The sequence below is a fragment of the Pholcus phalangioides genome, unplaced genomic scaffold (assembly GCF_987345545.1).
Source record: "Pholcus phalangioides strain wild (caught in Gottingen) unplaced genomic scaffold, Ppha-v1.0 ptg000001l_1, whole genome shotgun sequence".
In the NCBI taxonomy this organism is placed as follows: domain Eukaryota; kingdom Metazoa; phylum Arthropoda; class Arachnida; order Araneae; family Pholcidae; genus Pholcus; species Pholcus phalangioides.
This window is the reverse complement of record NW_028301594.1, coordinates 7,334,486-7,352,548: the sequence shown is the minus strand read 5'-3', so window position 1 is coordinate 7,352,548 and position 18,063 is coordinate 7,334,486. Positions and strand designations below refer to the sequence as shown.

Sequence of the window (18,063 nt, the reverse complement as noted above, 5' to 3'; positions counted from 1 at the left end):
TATATCATTTTGGAATTCAAAGTAAAATGTCAGAAAAGACACTTGAAATTTATACTGGATCTGACTGTCATAAAAAGTGTTATGCAAAAGTGTAAAATCTGTTACCCATTACATCATTGGACCCATCGGACATCAATATTGAGGAGTGGAGCAAGTTCTGAACATTTATCTACTGTGTGTTTAAGCATCATAGAGCTTTTTTCTCAAAGTATGAAATACATCCGAAAGCATGCTTTAATCCTTTAAAATGTCAGAAGAAAAAAAATAACAAAAGGTTTAAGGATAGTAAACTTGTATTTTTCATGTATAAATGAAATAAATAGTTGTACCATGCCATGTCTGTAGAGACAGTGAATATAAACAACAATAAATTAAATGAAGAAACTGAATACTGTGAAGAGATGAACAGTGATAGTAATGTAGAGAAGTAACTTGGAAAAATGTCAATTATTAAACAAGAAGCACTTGAAGAAATAAATTCATGTCTACAGAACATAGAAGAGTCACCAATTAAACTTCATAGGGTAGCTCCACAGTGCAAGTCAAACAATGCCAAAAGAAAAGTTGAATCTGCTTGTAACACTTTCTAACCAAATGTTTGTAAAGTTTTTGAAGAATTACCAGAAAATGAATCTCAAAGCACACTTAATGAAGATATTAAACAGAAAGCAAATATGATTATTTTGATAAAGTTAATTAGAAATAAGACTCAATTTAACCATCACAACAAGGGGAAAATTGCAAATTTTAACTCTGGCCCCTGCTTTAAGAAATGGGAACAAGGAAAAAAAAAAAGAGTTCAATGTCACTGAATATGCCGTGAGAAAAGCAGGAGAGCTTTTGTAAATGAAAAAGTAAAGGTGAGCCATTGTGTTTTTATTATAAAAAGAATAAAAAATTAAATTTCAACGATTTTTTAGCAATCTAATATTTTAATGCAAAGGTTTAAATATTCTTTCCTAGTCATAGTCTACATTTTTTTGTGAGCATTTTAGTGGAAATTTCATTTGAATATATTGAAAATCTGCGAAGTTATGATATATTTTCACAAATAATATTGCTTGAATGGGGTTAGCCTAAGAGACGTCATTCGTGAGGTTAAAAAACATTTTTTTTCTCAAAAAGTTTTTTGAGATACGTACATGAAACTTTGCATGGTCAACAAGCATGGTAGAAGCAATAAATAAAATATAATTGGAATCTGGGATGATGGGTTGCATTTCAGTATCTAGCTGAATGATTTGAAATCGGAACGATTCAGTCTTATTTCGATGAATTTTGTGTTGCGAGCCAGAATAAACATATTAACGGTCAAAAAACCATTATTTTTTTCTCCATTATTTTACTTCATATATTTAGGAGAAATTTAAAATAAAAGTTGTTTTGGTAACTGCTGTGCCTCTGGGCTAAAAATATGTTTGAAAAATTGCATTTTTTCTAACGAAAAATTCCACAAATACAAAGTTTACATAATTTTTTTGCATGTAAATTTCAAATGTAAGCGTATGTATTATTTTTATTCATATTCTGTATGTTTTTGTGAACACTTTAGTGAAAATTTAACTTGAATATATTGAAAATAGAAAAAGAATTTATTTTCTCAAACAATGCCGCTTAAAAATTGAGCCTCGGAAAAGTCATCTGCATCAGTTTTTGATAAATTTCAACATTTTTTTTCTCAAAAAATTTTAGAGATATGCAAATAATATTTCACACGGTTAATAAGGATGGTAAATGCAACAAATAAAAAGAAAATCATTGAAATCTGAGACTATGGGTGTCATGGCTGGGTGATTTGACATGGAATGACCCTACTCTCTTTCAGTGTGTGTTGGTATTGCACAGACAATTGAATGATGTAAATTCAGTTCCATATATTTGAAGCCTTTTTCACCCATTAAATTATATTTAAGGCACCTCCCTAAATATCTTACCCTCTCAGAGCCAGTTTTTTTAAATTTCCCATCCCTCCACTATAATTTTATTTGATAAATCCCAGATGCCATGGTGAACGAAACATTGGCATTAGCACTTAACCGCTTTGCTTATGTGCAATTGGCAAAAAATTCTGATGATTTCTGTTTGATGAATCAGTGAATAAATATGATAACTTGTTCTACCGTAATAGCATGCAGGGAAAAGGGGGGGGGGGAGTAGAACAGTAAGAAAAAACAAATGGAAGGAAAACAGTATATATTGGTATAATTTCTCTATTATCTGTAATAGGGAGTAGGTATGAAGTATATTTCTCTTTCCCCCTCTTACGTGAATGTATACAGTAGAACCTATTTAACCTTAGAGTAAAAGCTTTTTACCTCATCATGGAGGTAAAAAGAACTTTTTTTCATGGGATTGCAACAAAGTTTCCTGGTAATGAGGAGAGAGGAATGAAAACATGGATTTGTTTAAATTTATTCCACTGCTTTTGGATGCAATATTATGTCCTTGATCGTAACATGGTTAAAACTTTAAATTAGCAGGGCTGCCAACTTTCTATGTTTCGCTCATCGATGGCAGATATTGTATCGCTTACAGGGTTCCCGGATCATGAATCTTTATTGTCTATTCTATTATTTATAAAAAGAAAATCCTAATCATGAAGAACAGAAACATTGAGTTAGTGTTTTTCTCCCTTCTGTTCTTCAAGATGCAATTTACCTACCCCTTATATGAAAAAGATTTTGTGACATTGCACCGCCTGGACTCATGGCACTGTACCATATATGAGCAATGGTCAAAGTGAACAGCCGAAGGACGGTTGTTTGATAAGTCAACCACCATATTTCCCTCCCATATTTCATTTCAAAAATTACAGAAAATCTGGATTTCTATATTGGGAAATATGGGACATCAACAATTGTGGACAAAAATCCCAGTTTATTGCTGAAAATTGCAGCTGGACGGGAAATTGAGGCTTTCTGCAAATTCCGGCTTTCTGCAAATTCCAGTGAGTTAGAATGATTATCTGAAAAAAAAGTTTAACATGTTTTATATCCAGTAAATATTAAATATTCCATAAATTATTGTTGAAAAATAGAAATTTCTTCAGAAAAGCCAGACATCAAATGATAACAAAAAATATAGGAATGTAAAATATCTGTGGTGTTTTTGGTCAAAACATATCTCAAAAATGTGATTTTGGAGTTATAAGCATTTTCATTGTCATTTAAAAATCAAAAATAAAGCATGCACACAAACACAAATGAAAATATCATACATCAGCATGTTGTTTGGCTGTAGGAACATATTTGATCATTTATCTCACATCTAATTAGTTATAATTAGTATAAGACTTTTAGATCGAAAAGCCATTTTTTGGCTGTATCATGTTCTGACCAAACACCAGATATGTGGGTCATATTATTATATACTCAAGTTGGTATTTGTTATGGCTATAAGAAATTATGAACGTTTGCTAGATTTTTAAGTAAGTTGTTTTAAAGTTACAGGATTTTTTCCTTTCTGAGGTAAATGGTGGGTCAAAATTTCTGTAATTTATCTTATTGACTCATTGATTAAAAGTTTAAATTTTTATATCATTGAATGTTGAAATGTAATGTGATTATAATATTAGGTGTTTTGGTCACATGTTATGAGGATGTTTTTCACTTTGTTTTTTCATGTTGAAAATCAATTTTATGTACTCTAGCTCCTGTTATCTGTGAAAGTTTCACGTTGTATCTGTATATTAATCTTTCAGCAACGATTTTTCTTCATCTCGGTTTTCTTGTTCAGACATGAGTCGTCTTTTTGAAAGTTTCTCAAAAGGTTCTGGGTAAGCTTTGAGTACCTGTATTTTTTGAATGAAAATTAAGATCGATTGTGTGAATGGATGTTCAAATACTCAGATCATTTGCAGCGAAGACACCATGTTGAGCAACTTTATTCATATAAAGGCGAGTCCACATTATACATGCTCTGGACTCTTGCTTATCAGGAAGCAAGTTGCGACTACTGCGCCACAGCATCCTGACATATACGATTTAGAGGGCATGATCTGAGTCTCTTTGATGCACTGACATGAGGTGAAAACTCATGAGCTATTAATTCGTAACTTATCCCGTCCACATTGTGTGAGTGTAACAAATCACTTTAGCGAGTGTAGTGTGGACCCAGCTTTATGTACTTAACTGAGAATATATTCATACAAAAATTGACCTTGCATTGAAATATGCTGGTTGTGCAAGTCCCATTTGTTCTGCTGCTTGTTCTTTTCCTGACTGTGGGAAATTTACATTTTATTTGGAAATAGATAAATATTGAGTGGAAATTATATAAGGATATTGAGCTAAGAGCATGTTCCTTGCTTAATATGAAAAATTTACACCAAAAGTCAAGTATATTTTGTATATATCTTGAATGCATTAATGTAAGAAATTATATTTTCAAGCCTTCAAAATAGTAATATTGTGATATTTTTATTTTGTTTTCTTAGTTTGTCAAATGAGCAAAAATACTTGTAAAGACGACTATTCTGAATTGGTCAAAATTAACAATGGTCATGCTTTGATAATAGCTAATTTATGGGAATATGCATTTTTTTAAAATATTTTTTGCTTCCAATGAGAATGTCAAGCAATGAACATAAAATTCAAAAAATGATAATTCATACAAATCAGTGTATGCTGCAGAGAAATAAATGGAAGAAAATTTGAGATTTAATGTTTTATCATGCACAGAGAAAAATATTTCTGATTTGAACTCTCTATCTTTAGTGTAATTGACAATCAAGTTATATGACAATCAAGCATGCATACAGAAATCTGCCTTTTAATTTCATTTTTGGTGTTTTTGTTGCTGTTTGGAATTGGTTTTAAAACTAATTCTTTTCTGTAATCGAACAAGCTCATAAATATGCAGAAATGAAAGCAATGCGACAAATTTAATGAAAGTCTGTGTAGATAGCCAAGAATTCTTTCTCAAGGTTTTTTTTTAGGAAAGATGTATGAGGTGAGTTCTTTGTTATTTTGAATTTTGATTTAGTATTTTCTTATGCGATTTTAATTTTATTTCAAATACTTAAATGATAGCCAGACTTGTAAATAATAGCTATAATTAAACAAAAGTGTGTTTGGTTGGTTCTGACCAGCATTTTTATTCTCATAATGCCCTCCAAAGAAAAACTTTTTTATTTTAAAAGTATCATTTAATCCTTAACTGTTAATGAATGGTAAAATTCATGACTTGTTTTTGACTTTTACTGCAATCAACAAGCTTAATGCACAACCAGAAAATCTTATTACTTTCTTACAGGATTGTTTGGTTTAAACCATATTGGTTTTCTTAAAAAATTTCATGAAAGTGGAAATATAATTTTTCCTTAAAAATATCATACTTGTTCATTATTAGCAAAAATTAAAAAAAAAATGATAATTCACACAAACCAGTGTATACTGCAGAGAAAGTGTCTTATAAATGGTTAGTTATCACATTTTCTATTCTTGGATGCATTCTGATGGCATACCTTTAAATGGTGTAAGATAGTATAAGTGGTTTTTTCAAACAAATCTCATAAAAGTGGCCTGAATATAAATTTTCTTTCATATTAATTATCTTAGTTGCTTAAAGTTATAAGAAATTTTGGTACTCTATGTTCTTACCGTACTTTTTAACTTAAAGCTACATTCTGATGCTCTATTTTAAGTAAATTCGTGAATGAGAATTGTGTCACACATATTTTTCTGTGCCAAATAGCCAAAATTGCAAATTTTGCTTCAGTATGCCCAGAATTTCAGAAAGGACGGCAAAAATTTTTTGTTTCTGCTTGCTGAGAAACGATTCTTTCCGAGAAAAGCATGCTTTATTCCTCTGTATTTAAACTATCTACCCCTCATCGGGCTTTCCATTGCGAAACCCTGATAATATCCGTGAAAATAAAACAGAAGATGGTTTGCAATGGTCTTTCAGCTTTAACTCTTTAATGCCCAGATAGAAAACCTGGGAGGGTCGTGAAAATAACAAGTTTTTTGTGTTCGAAGTGGACTCGTCCAAATTTCGGCCACTTTCCCTCTCCCCACCCTTTCTCCATGAGTTTTTATTCATGCCACCCTTTGCATTGACGTTCACCCCTTCATTTCAATGGATTTTTGGGAGATGATTTATCAACTGAAAACACCCCTTTCCTCACAGTATTATCTCTTTGTAAAATGCATTGAGTACCCTTAGTTCATTCTCAAGGAACATTCTAGTACATCAGCTTTTAAAATCCCATTGATAGGGCGTTGCAGTTGTCTTTCCCGTCCCGCCTCTGACAAGAGCTTTCATCTTCTTCCCCGTCGGTGACAAAAGCCCACCAAAACATACCCATACCCCCTAGCTGGGCCGACTTGAGGCGGTTATGGGCATTAACCTACTCGGCCGACTACAGGCGATCTGGGCATTATAGAGTTAAAGCGCGAATGCGAGTCAGTTTCTGTTTTAAAAAAAAAGAGAAAAGTCACCATTGAAAGCAGCAGAAATTACTGTAGTCGATCGTCATTGCTTGTGTCAACTTTTGATGTTTCGTGATAAAAATTTTCATTCTGGGAGTAAAAGAGCATGTCTGCCAAATTATGAATGCTAATTTAGAAACTAATAAAGAACCGAATTACCACAGTGTTAAATCATTAATGTTGCCAAATAAGTAATGGATTGCTAAACATTGTGTTGATCCTTTCCAAATTCTCTCCCATTTCGCAACAATTTCTTTCCGAGTACAAAAAGATTGAAAACTTATAGAAAAATTTTAGCCCATTTGAACTACTGCTGTTCCAAATAGCAAATAGTGCCCTCAGTAAGCAAAAATCATCTTAATAGACTGGTGTGAAAAATTTTATGACAGCCGCTCTTTCAAACAAGGTGACAAAAGCCTGAAATACCAAAAACAAAAGCAAGCTGAAAAAAAAGATGATTGATAACAAAAGACATTGAAGTTGTAGTTTGAAAAGGGGTGGGGGTTAACGAAAATATTCTTGTAAGTTAATTTTGCTACTCAAATTTATAAGTATTTGCTTCAAAACTGCTCTGAATCCTGAACACAGGGCCGTCATTTCAACTTTTTCTGTGGGGGGCGGGCGGGAAAGTACATGTACTCAATGTATATATATATATACCTTTTTTAGTGTATTTTCAAATTCCAGGGGGGGCGTTGCCCCCCCCCCTCCCCAAATGACGCCTGATCCTGAATTTCGGTGCTCCAAAATGGACTTTGTCACTTCCCACCCCTGTATATCCAAAAGACACCAGCTGCCCATAAAGCACAAACACCAGTGGTAAAGCAGCAGGAAGCAGCACATTTCATACTGTATATTGCCACCAGGCCTAATATTCAATATTTAATAGTTTATTTTCACCATTACCCTCATCCTGATCAAGGCTCTACTGTACAGTAGTAAGTGATTTATGAAAAATAATCAACTATATGCAAGGTGATTTTAATTAAAGTCCCGATTCTAAAACACTATTCAGTAAGAACCACTGGTCAGAATGACTTGAGAATGTGCATGGATACTCCTGAAGCAATAGGATTTTCTTTGGCGAAAGTACAAGTAGATGATGCTGTACTTGGCCAGTGGTATGATCTATTTAGTGAAACCACATCATTTCGGTACTTTAACAACATCAGTGTGTGGATAGAAAGGCTGGACAAGTGCCAAGTCGCCATGGTGACTAGAAAATCGGTTTTGGTGCCAAAAATTTTATATGCATCATTACTAAAATGAAGTGTAAGCATGACAAAATTTTTTTGATTTTGTAATGTGAATTCCAACATGGGAGAGGGACATAAAGTCCCGGAAAAGTAAAAAAACCTACATAATTAAGAATTTTTTCTTGAAAAACGTTTCCTAACAATTTTGACTGGCGCCTAAATTTTTTTAGATTGGTCCAGCTGTGGGGGATAGCACAGCTTTTATGAAGTTGTACATTGGAACACCAGCAAAGCAGCTGCTGAAGAACCATTTTGACAATTACAAGATAGCATACACCTGGCCACCATGTTGATCTCTCAGGTGAATGCTACTATAACCCTTGCAACTTTTGGCTTTAGGGATATCCCAAAATGTTATGTACAGTGGTCTGATACAAAACTTTGGTGAATTGAAAGCACATCATTACCATGGCATACTCTGGTCTACTGTTCAACAAGCATTTTTGGCCTTCCACCTCATAGCCAGAACACTGTGGACCACATATTTAACATTTCTTGTGTAAAATGCAGTTTGTTTAAATGACTGTTTTTTTATGGTTTCATGAATTGTGAAATCATGCCATACTAATTGCATTATAATTTTGCCTCGACTGATAACCATTTCCATTCTGGGAACAAATTTCCCCATGTGCTGGATGAGTACAGGATTATCTATTTTACATTTTTAAGTACATTTTTCTCCTTCTCCATACAAAATTCCATTGCTTCAGGAATATTCATGTAAGCTTTCAAGTCATTCTGACCAGTGGTTTTTTTTACAGTGTTTTGAAATCATAACTTTAGTTATCACCCTGTATATAGCAAATCGCAAATTAATCTGCATTCGCCTCATTAAACGAATTGTATTTGATAAACAAGTTTATCATAGTTTTTGCAAAACAGTGCTCTAATTAAGCGTTTTGAAAGTAACTGGAGAAAACATCTTTATTATAGGGTTAATAAAAATTCTCAAACACAACAATTCTTTGAGTTAAGCTATAAAATTATCAAGTTCAAAAAATAGTTTTTATTAAAATATGGAATTGTGTGTTAATTACATTAATAAACATTTTATTTTCATTTATTATCAGAAGTTTGAATGATTTTCCAGAAATTCTATTTTTTTTTAAGTAAATGCAATTAAAACCAAAAAAAAACCTGGTTTAAACCAAAAAAAAGTTTTTACCAACCCTGATTTCTTACCATTTATATTAAACCACTTACAACCAATAAGCTTATTCACAAAGCTTATCAGTTGCATTTGTTCAAATGTAACCAATAAGCTTATTGGTTGCACTTTTAAGACCTTTATAAAACTTGTATAGTGTAATCCTGTCCTTACTCTCCTAATACATAAATCTTGTATTCTTATAAATTTCAAATCATTTTCTTTTTTCTCTTCCAGGGGTATACACCAAGTTTAAAGAAACAATGATTTCATTTCATATTAGTGGTTGAATTGCTGGAATTCTATTAGCTTCGACAGACAGTGAAAGATTTAAAATTTAGAAAAAATTCCTTCAAACAACATATTATATATGGACTTTTTGGTGTACCATTTCTTGGGCTTAAACATGGTACCATAAATGATGATAAAAATTCAGTTTCTTGTGTGTGAATTATTGTGAACATTAAGTGGCCATGTCAACTTCTTTTATGTGAGCTGAGAGAATGTCTACCCTATGTACATTTGTGATGTTGCTTCAATGTACATATATATATTTTCATCAAATTTTTATGGAAAGAATGAAAAATAGTGGTTACATGAGAGAAAATATTTGGTTCAACCTTTAATTGAAGTTATTTTGAAAAACATAGTTCGAGAAATTCAACTGGATTCTCTTCATTTATGTTCTGCAGCGGATGCGTAACCATAACATTATTAAATCTTCATCGAAATTATATATTGAATTGAATCAAGTTATGGATCCTTTTAAAAGCTGGAAGACCTCTATTGTTACTTCGAAAGCTTCAATTATTATAACTGTGAAACTTGTCATCAAAATTGTTGTGTATGATATTTATTGAAAATATGCAAGACTTTCACCATTAGTAATGTTGGATTCTATAATAGGAATTCAAATTAACAGTTTATTTTATTTTTCTACAACTTTTGTTTACGCAATATATTTAACTATTGTCTATTTTTTGAGATTGTGGTTTGATTGTTTTTGTTTTACAATAAAAACTTGTTTCTGTAAACATGTTAATGCAATTCTAGTTGAATATAAAAATATTCCAGACAAGGGAAGTGCAAAATTCAGCGATTAGTGAAATACTTTTTTTATATGAAGTGACTTCTTCGGGCTGATAAAATACTTTCAGAACATCTTACAAAACTTACAAAAACATTATCGTAAAAACTTTTTCTTAAAATTTTGAATTCTTAAAAATTATACATTGTTCAAAATTTATCTTTGCTACTTTGAAATTTAATAACGCATAAAGTTTACAAGATATTAACGTCCGGTTTGTTGCATATAATGCAACTACTAGTGGTGAGCATAACAAGCTCACCACTAGTAGTACAAAGTTTATTAGTGAAACAAACCTGATGGAAGAATGCAGGGTTGTTGTCAATTACATTTGTACGGGACTGAATTGTGGTGGAGGGCATCGCCAGGTTTCTTATTGTTATTTTGATGGATTTACCTAGGCTTCTGATACCTGCTGTATGCAGTCAATGTCCTCACTGGTACGGCGGCACCATTCACCTTTATAATGTAGTACAGTGCTGGTGGTAATAAAAGATTTGTGCCAGGATCCTGTTGATGAATGCGCTGATAGTTTTCTGCCTAACAGTGCCCAGATATTGTAGTTGTCTTGTGTATTAGGTGCTTTTTCCACTGGGATCTGTTGTTAAAAACTAAACTTTGTTCAAAATTTGAAAATAAAATCAGACTTTAATTGGAGGACATCGCAAGAAACATGTTTTGACAAGATGAAGGATGCAGGATTTGCAAAAAATTCATGTAGCAAAAAAATTTGAGATGGGGAAAAAAGCTTTAGCAAAATGTTAAAATGCCAATTTACATATAATAATTAATGATAACTGTATTTTTCAAGTAGTTTAACCAGTCAACTGTCCAATTAATTTCTCCGAGCGTTACCCGTGGTGCCCACTTTTTTTAGAAGATACGCACACTTTTTCCTTTTTTTTCCTTTTCTTGGAATTTTGAAATATTAAAATATTTTTTTGATAGCATGTTTTTTTATAGCTTGAATGTGTCAAGACATAATATGACACCCCAAAAGTGGGGAGGGGCGGTCATAATGTCCTGTGACTAAAAGAAATGCTGTTGATGGATTTGTGTGGAACCATAGTAGTTGAACCTTTGCTAAAAGATATATGAGTAATAAAACAGATGCATCTTCGCAAGGGAATCGGAAATAAAAAAAAAAAAGGCGATGGGGATGCAGCTTTGTAAAACATGACAAAGATAATAGTAATAATAATCTCAGACCTTGAAATATGATTGTCAACTCCATCTAGTGATGAGATAAGTAGAAGGATGACTGTACGGAGATGGCAGCACATGTATGACAAATTATTTCGTCATATCTGTGAAAAGACCGCAAAGACTTTGTCGACAAATGCTGTCGTAGGCACCAACATTACGTATGGCAGCGACAGCAAACGCTGTCGTAACCACTTGACTGGTTAAAAAACAATAGAAACACACAAATGGTGCACACACACGACAAACACAATTGAAACAAATGATTAAGTTTATTTTTTTCCAAAACACTTGGATTTAGAATTTGACACTTTGGTTTCTTTCAAAAACTGGCCCGCTTCTCCAAAATTGTTTTTTTTCTTTCTGGTCCTTTAATTTTTATCTTGATGTTGACGTGGCATAATTTGAGTCTTTTGAATATCATTTTTCATGTTTAACGCACTGAAACTTCTTTCACAGTCTGTTGTGTGTAAAGGAATTGTTATGGCCAACTTGACAAGTGATAGATACTCAAAGGGCATTTACAAACATGAGGTCAAGCAGCTCTTTTAAGTTCATTTGTTTGCACCTGTTGTACATGATTTGTTCAAACAAAGCCCATTCGCATAACAAATCAGATGAATCAAATTCCATTAGTTCAGGATTTATTCTTAGCAGTTTTGGGGTATTTGAGACATTTCATCTCTGCCATATGTATCTAATTCAGCAAGTTGGTTGGTGAAAGAAAATTCAAAATGTGTCCATATCTCCCAATCTGTTTTGAATGTTCGTGATTATTGTGGAAATAAACTGTTCCAACAAGCTCTCAAAATTTTCTTGTTACTGGCTGTCAGAAACAATATGTGTTTCATATTCCTATTTTTTTAGGGATTTTATCTAGGAAGTCCATCAAATGTGTGCCAGTTTTGTTTTTCAATGTACTCCAAATCTGCTAAACAAGCTTTTACACTTGCTTCAGCAAATTCAAAATCTGAATTTTGTTTCTGAAACGCTGTACTTACTTATTTATGGTCAACATAATGTCATTCAATGTTGTAGTAGTGGCAAGAAACAGGAATGATGCCATTTGTTTCAGTAATCCCTGGGCTACTAGGCATTTATCTCCTGCAAAAACGAAAATATATAAGGGAAGACTGATTAGATTCAATTCAATATTCACTGTCATTTCATTATTTTACATTGTCTCCTAGATACTACCACTTGGTCGCTGATGGTTTTATCACTTTTCTACCATTTTGATCCAGAATATTTTTGAGCTTGTAATTGTTTGGCTTGTTGGAGATTTCTCTAAATATTTGCAACATGCTTCAAAATGTCTTGATATTTTACCAGGTAAGCAGATTCAGCAGCAGCCTGTCTAGATGCAAGTGCCAGCCTATGTGCAACACAGTGCACTGAGAAAAGCATTGCACTTTTCGGAAAGCGCAGCCACTCCCAGTCTAATTTCAGTCATTACTGAGGGACCATATGTAGCCATAAAACATTTAGACACATCAATGCCTAACTTCTCCAATGTTTTTATCACTGAAGTATACAATTAATTAGCGGAAGCGCTTTTGATTTCCACTAAACACAGTGGATAAATATTTTACCATTGTGAACAAATTTCACATTATTAGACTTCCATTGACGCATCAGTACATTCATCTATCACACGTGAAAATTACCTTTTTTTTAGCCCTCTTTACTATTTCTTGGATTACTAATGTCATAGCCGCTTCCATATCTCGTATTGAGTCATAACTTTCAGAACTAATGCTGGAAATCACATTCAAACGTGCACAAACGTGATTAGGGAGAGCAACCCTAATCCATGCTCCTTCAAGGTCCCAAATTTTTTTGTTGCTAAGTCTTCATTGGCTTACAAATGGACCATTTTCATGGCAGACACAAGAGATTCCTCAGCTTTATCACATGATGATTCTACTGACTTTTGCCACAAGTTATTTTCATTCTAAGATTTAGCTATCACAGCATACTTATTATCCACACTTATGTTTTTTGCATCCACTTTAGAAACATGCCATCTTGCAATATAAAACGTATCAAATCAATTTTATTATTTATCCAATCTGCCTGTGAGTCATGACAAGTGAAATCTTTTGGTAACATACACAAAATAGCATTTAATTATATTAATTGTGTGAACGTTTCAACACTTCTCATAACGGGGAAAAAAATTGAGTTTGTACTTATATGTCATAAATTATCAGTTTGAATCATATGTTTATACTTATTTATCATGTGCAACAAATTGGACGTAAATATCTTTTATATTTTATGAATTAAATTTAAAAATTGTAAAGATAAATTTGGAATACCGTGTATTTTGTGTTCTATTTCATGTGAAAATATTGTATCTATTTATTTAGTTATTTTGCACATTTAAACTGACTGGTACGCTTTTGTAATTGAAAATATTTTTCCTTTTCAGTTTTAAATCGTCAAAGGATGAAAATCAAAGTAAACAAAAAGCTGAACCCAAGGTAACATCCAGAATCCAGTAAAAAATTTTTGTTTGCATGACTTGACTTTGATTCATTGTGTATGAGCAATTTAGATAATTCACGTTAATACAATTACACATACAATACAATTACACATACAATACAATTACACATACAATACAATTACACATACAATACAATTACACATACAATACAATTTACACATAAATTGTAAATTATTCAATGTAGACAAACCTAAACCTAAGTCTTGCAGAATCATAAAAATATTTGTGATATCCACACACACAATATGCAGTAAAAGCTTTGAATTTAATAGAATATATTCAATAACCAAGCAAATATTATAATGCAGGAAAAAAAAGTAATTTTATTTAATTTACAATAAAATATTTTCTATTTCCTTTAACCAGTGAATATTGTAGCATATAACCATGATGATTATGCATGCCATATTAAGGTGATTGATTGAATTATCACTGCAACCTGTATTTTCAGGCTTCAGAAAATATATGCAAATCTTGTCATCTATTCGTTTTACTTTTGCAATTACTTCAATTTTTGCTTTGTTGCGATTCATTAGAAGTTCTTTCTGATATTGAAGCAATGACCTAACGTCATCAAATAGAAATGAAATATAGGTTTGGATGTATTTTTCCATGTGTACAAGCTGGATGAATAATATTTATTAGGCATATTTTATATTGCATTCTTTTATCTTTCAGAAAAGGGCAGCTGAAGATATTGAACCTGATGATCCTATTCCTGCTAAAGTGACATACAGGAAACTCAACGTTCCTTGTAAGAACCACATTCATAATTCATAAATATATTTGTGTTGCACATTTTTGTATTCTATTACTTTTTATATGTATTTATTCACTTGATGCAGAAACAATGAGCAAGCAGTAAAGAGTGGTTGCAAATTTAACAACACTTCACAATACAACTTGAGAAAGTTCAATAGATCTTTCAGGGTTTACAGTGATCTGGAAAGTCAGGGAGAATTGGAATCAGAAAATGGTCAGGGGAAATGTTAAATGGGGAAAAGTCAGGGAAAATCTGAAGGAAAAAAAAATTAAAAGGGGATAAATTCACATTTTCCAATGGTTTGTCTTCACTTTTTCCATAGAAGATTATTTCTTTCAGATCCTCTAGGAGAGAAAAGAACACCTTAACAATCTTTATCTGCATTTCTCTCCAGATCCTTACCGAGAGAAATTTTGGTATGCATGAGCTAAATGTCTTATCACTGGAAGGGTGGGATTTTACATGTACTTGGAACCATACTGTTGCTCGCTGTCACTGAACCTGCTTTCTGAGTAAATGGAAGAAAGGGGTGTAAAGAGGAGAAACCCTCCTTTCTCCATTGTTTTCAACTATGGAAAGGAGTTTCTTTTACATTCTATCTGAGAAAAAATGTTTTATCCTCTTGCTTTTTTCCCTGCCTCTGTGTAGCAGACCATTCAAATATTATGTCAACATGGGGGGGGGGGCAGGCTTTCTACCTGTGGGTTACATGGAAGGCAGCTGGATGAAATGATTTAACAACTTTTTTATTTATTTGATTGAACACAACACCTAAAACATACAATCAAAATGAGAAAAACATAAAACAATAAAACTCCACAAAAAGTAACATTAGGATGATACAGACACTCTGTGACCCCAAGGGACTGATAGTCCTTGTTAGTGGGTATATACTTTTTGTTTATAGATTTTTTTGCTACATATGGTTCACTGACATTACAGACACAAAAAATGATTAAAATTGAAAAAGAATTATTTTCTGCAAATTTTGTAGTAGATGGCGGCTTGAAAACTGTGCAATGGATGTAAAGAGTTAGACACTTTGACAAAGTTTATATGAAAGTTTGTGAAGTTTATATGGAACAACAACTCTTTCAGGTAAGCCTGCTACAGGGTTCGTATGGGGCAGGGTAAACCTGGAAAAGAGAGTCAGGAAAATTTTTTTTTAACTAAAAAAAGTCTGGGAAAATGGCCCATTTTAGTTTTAAAACCTGGAAATTTCAGACAACGACCTGGAAAATCGTCACGATTGTCACTTGATCGGGAAAAAAAAATGGATAAAAAATAAATAAATAAAGAGGAAAAAAATTCTGTTGGGATAAAAAAGGGAATTCCGAGAACATCATAAATATTGATAATCCGTAAAATAGCCCAATATATCGTATAAAACTATAGATACTGCCAAGGAGGAACAGGGATTTCCTACGTCTGTTTGGAAAAGCATATTGCTACAACCTTATCGTAACTCTTTCTAGTGTTTCCTGAAGCATCATAACTACGCATCGTAGAAAGCGATGGGTACAAAGCTCAGTTGCGATAATTTCATAAGTTGACTTCAGTTAGGAAACGCAGATGACGCACGTGTATATTTTGATTTCCACGTCAGTGTTTTTATTTGAAAACACTGTACGTGATTTTTTTGTTGTAAGAAAACTTGTGTGGGCGTATTGTCAGTAGGCTGATTGGATCGAAGCAGTCAAAAATGACACGTATAAAGCATGGTGGCAGCTTTGCGGCAAAACTCATAACACGGGCAGATAAGTTATCCAGAACCATGCCAAGCATGTGAAATCAGAGGAGTTCAGTAAACAACCCCAGATTGCTAAACTTCTCAGTTCTACCGCTTACGCGAGTGCAAGCCAACTGTAAAGAATTTTGTTGCAGTGAAACCAACTACATCTCTGACTAATTATGTCACAAAGGAAACAGCTGTGAAGTCTTAAATCTTGTCGGCATTGAAATTGCAGAAAAGGGAAATTTTTCATTTCTTAATTGTGTTCCATGTGTGTTCTCCATCAGGTGTATTTGAAAAGCATAAATGTGTGTAAAAAAAATCTAAGATTATGTCATTATGATATTGTAATTAAAATTATTAATTTTATAATTAATATATAAATAATTTTATATGACATGAATGTCGCTCTCCACTTGTTAATACAAGATATACAGAAGACTGGATGTTGTGAAGATATTTATTATTTGAGATGTTAATTTTTTTTTTTTTTTTTTTTTTTTTTTTTTTAAGGAAGGAAAAAACTCATCTCTGCCTCTACCGGGAGTCGAACTCGGGTCCCTCGATTGCCGGACGAGTGCTCTGACCACTAAGCTACAGAGGAGATAGAGATTTTCCTTCGCTAGAGCGTATATATGCCGAACGGAGCACTCGTTCAGAGCACTCGTCCGGCAATCGAGGGACCCGGGTTCGACTCCCGGTAGAGGCAGAGATGAGTTTTTTCCTTCCTTAAAAAAAAAAAAAAAATTAACATCTCAAATAATAAATATCTTCACAACATCCAGTCTTCTGTATATCTTGAAATAATTTTATAATTAATATATAAATACAGTAGACTCTCTGTAACTCGACTATCCGGATAACTCGACATCTATTATTTCCTTGGTTGGCACAATACTAATTTTAATGTAGAGAAACCTCTCTAACTCGATACATGCTTGGCTTAACTCTGCTTAAGTCGACTACGAGTTTGTCCTTTCACCACGACTGGTTTTTACAATTGGTCTTCTGTTACCAGTTCTAAGAATTTTTTGACATTGTTCATGGGTACTTTGACTATCCTTTGTTTCTTTGTTCTCTATGATGGGTCCCTTTTTTGCATTGGGCCCCCCCCCCCCCCAATTTGAAACCTGTTGGCTGGCTTATCATTTTAGTGGAGTTTCCAAAAAAGGTCTTTCATTCTTTTCATGGTGAAAAAAAAGTGTGGATATTGTCAACATCTCCAATAGGAATTAAAATCTTATCTATTGGGAGTTTTGATATTGTATGTTGTAAAAGAATGTTTTCGGTGGAACTCAGTTTTACGATTTCTTGGAAAAGAAGTAAAAGAAAAAGAGCTAAAAAGCCTGGTTAGATGCTGAATATGTCATTTGGTTTTCATCTTGAGTATCGACGGCCGTGAATACAATGGCTGGCGCCATGCAAAATTCATATTTTAACTTTAAAGTCAAAAGTTGAAATTTTGAAAAAACTAGAATCGGGTAATACTCAGAGTGAACTCGGCAAAGAATATGGAGTTACACGGAACACTATTCCAACATTTCCCAAAAATAATGAAAATTTTTTGTCAGCATTTGAATCTTATGAACCAATCAGAAAACGCATAAGAAAATCAGACTTCAGCGACGTAGAAGAAGCAGCTCTTTTATGGTTCAAATCCGCTCGATCTCACTCAATCCCATTATCAGGACCAATAATTCAAGAGAAAGCAAAGGATTTCGCAAATAGTCTCAATCAAGGTGATTTTTCTGTTAGCAGTGGAGTGTTGACCCGATTCAAAGAGCGCCATGGCATTGTTTTTAGGAAAGTTTGTGGAGAGAGCATATCTGCATCTCAAGAAACTGTTGAAAATTGGAAGAATGATATATTCTGAAACCAATGATAGAAGGGTATAAAGATGCAGATGTGCTTAATTGTGATGAGACAAGTTTC

General features: G+C 33.1%; 1 protein-coding gene across 8 annotated transcripts in view; it reads left to right on the top strand.

Moving 5' to 3' along the window:
- The window catches only part of Acn (apoptotic chromatin condensation inducer acinus), an 86,369-nt gene that overhangs the window by 36,911 nt on the left and 31,395 nt on the right, over positions 1–18,063 (top strand). For 5 of the 8 annotated variants that reach the window (XR_016194412.1, XR_016194420.1, XM_089246682.1 and 2 more), the window contains 3 exons: positions 3,701–3,775; positions 13,559–13,610; positions 14,315–14,390. Coding sequence is in view for 4 of the 8 variants with exons in the window: in XM_089246682.1 (XP_089102808.1) it covers positions 3,701–3,775; positions 13,559–13,610; positions 14,315–14,390 (203 nt within the window). In the remaining 4 variants the exon portion in view is untranslated. The remainder of the gene's footprint in view (positions 1–3,700; positions 3,776–13,558; positions 13,611–14,314; positions 14,391–18,063) is intronic. The other 3 variants (XR_016194435.1, XR_016194431.1, XM_089246734.1) reach the window with 1 other exon arrangement.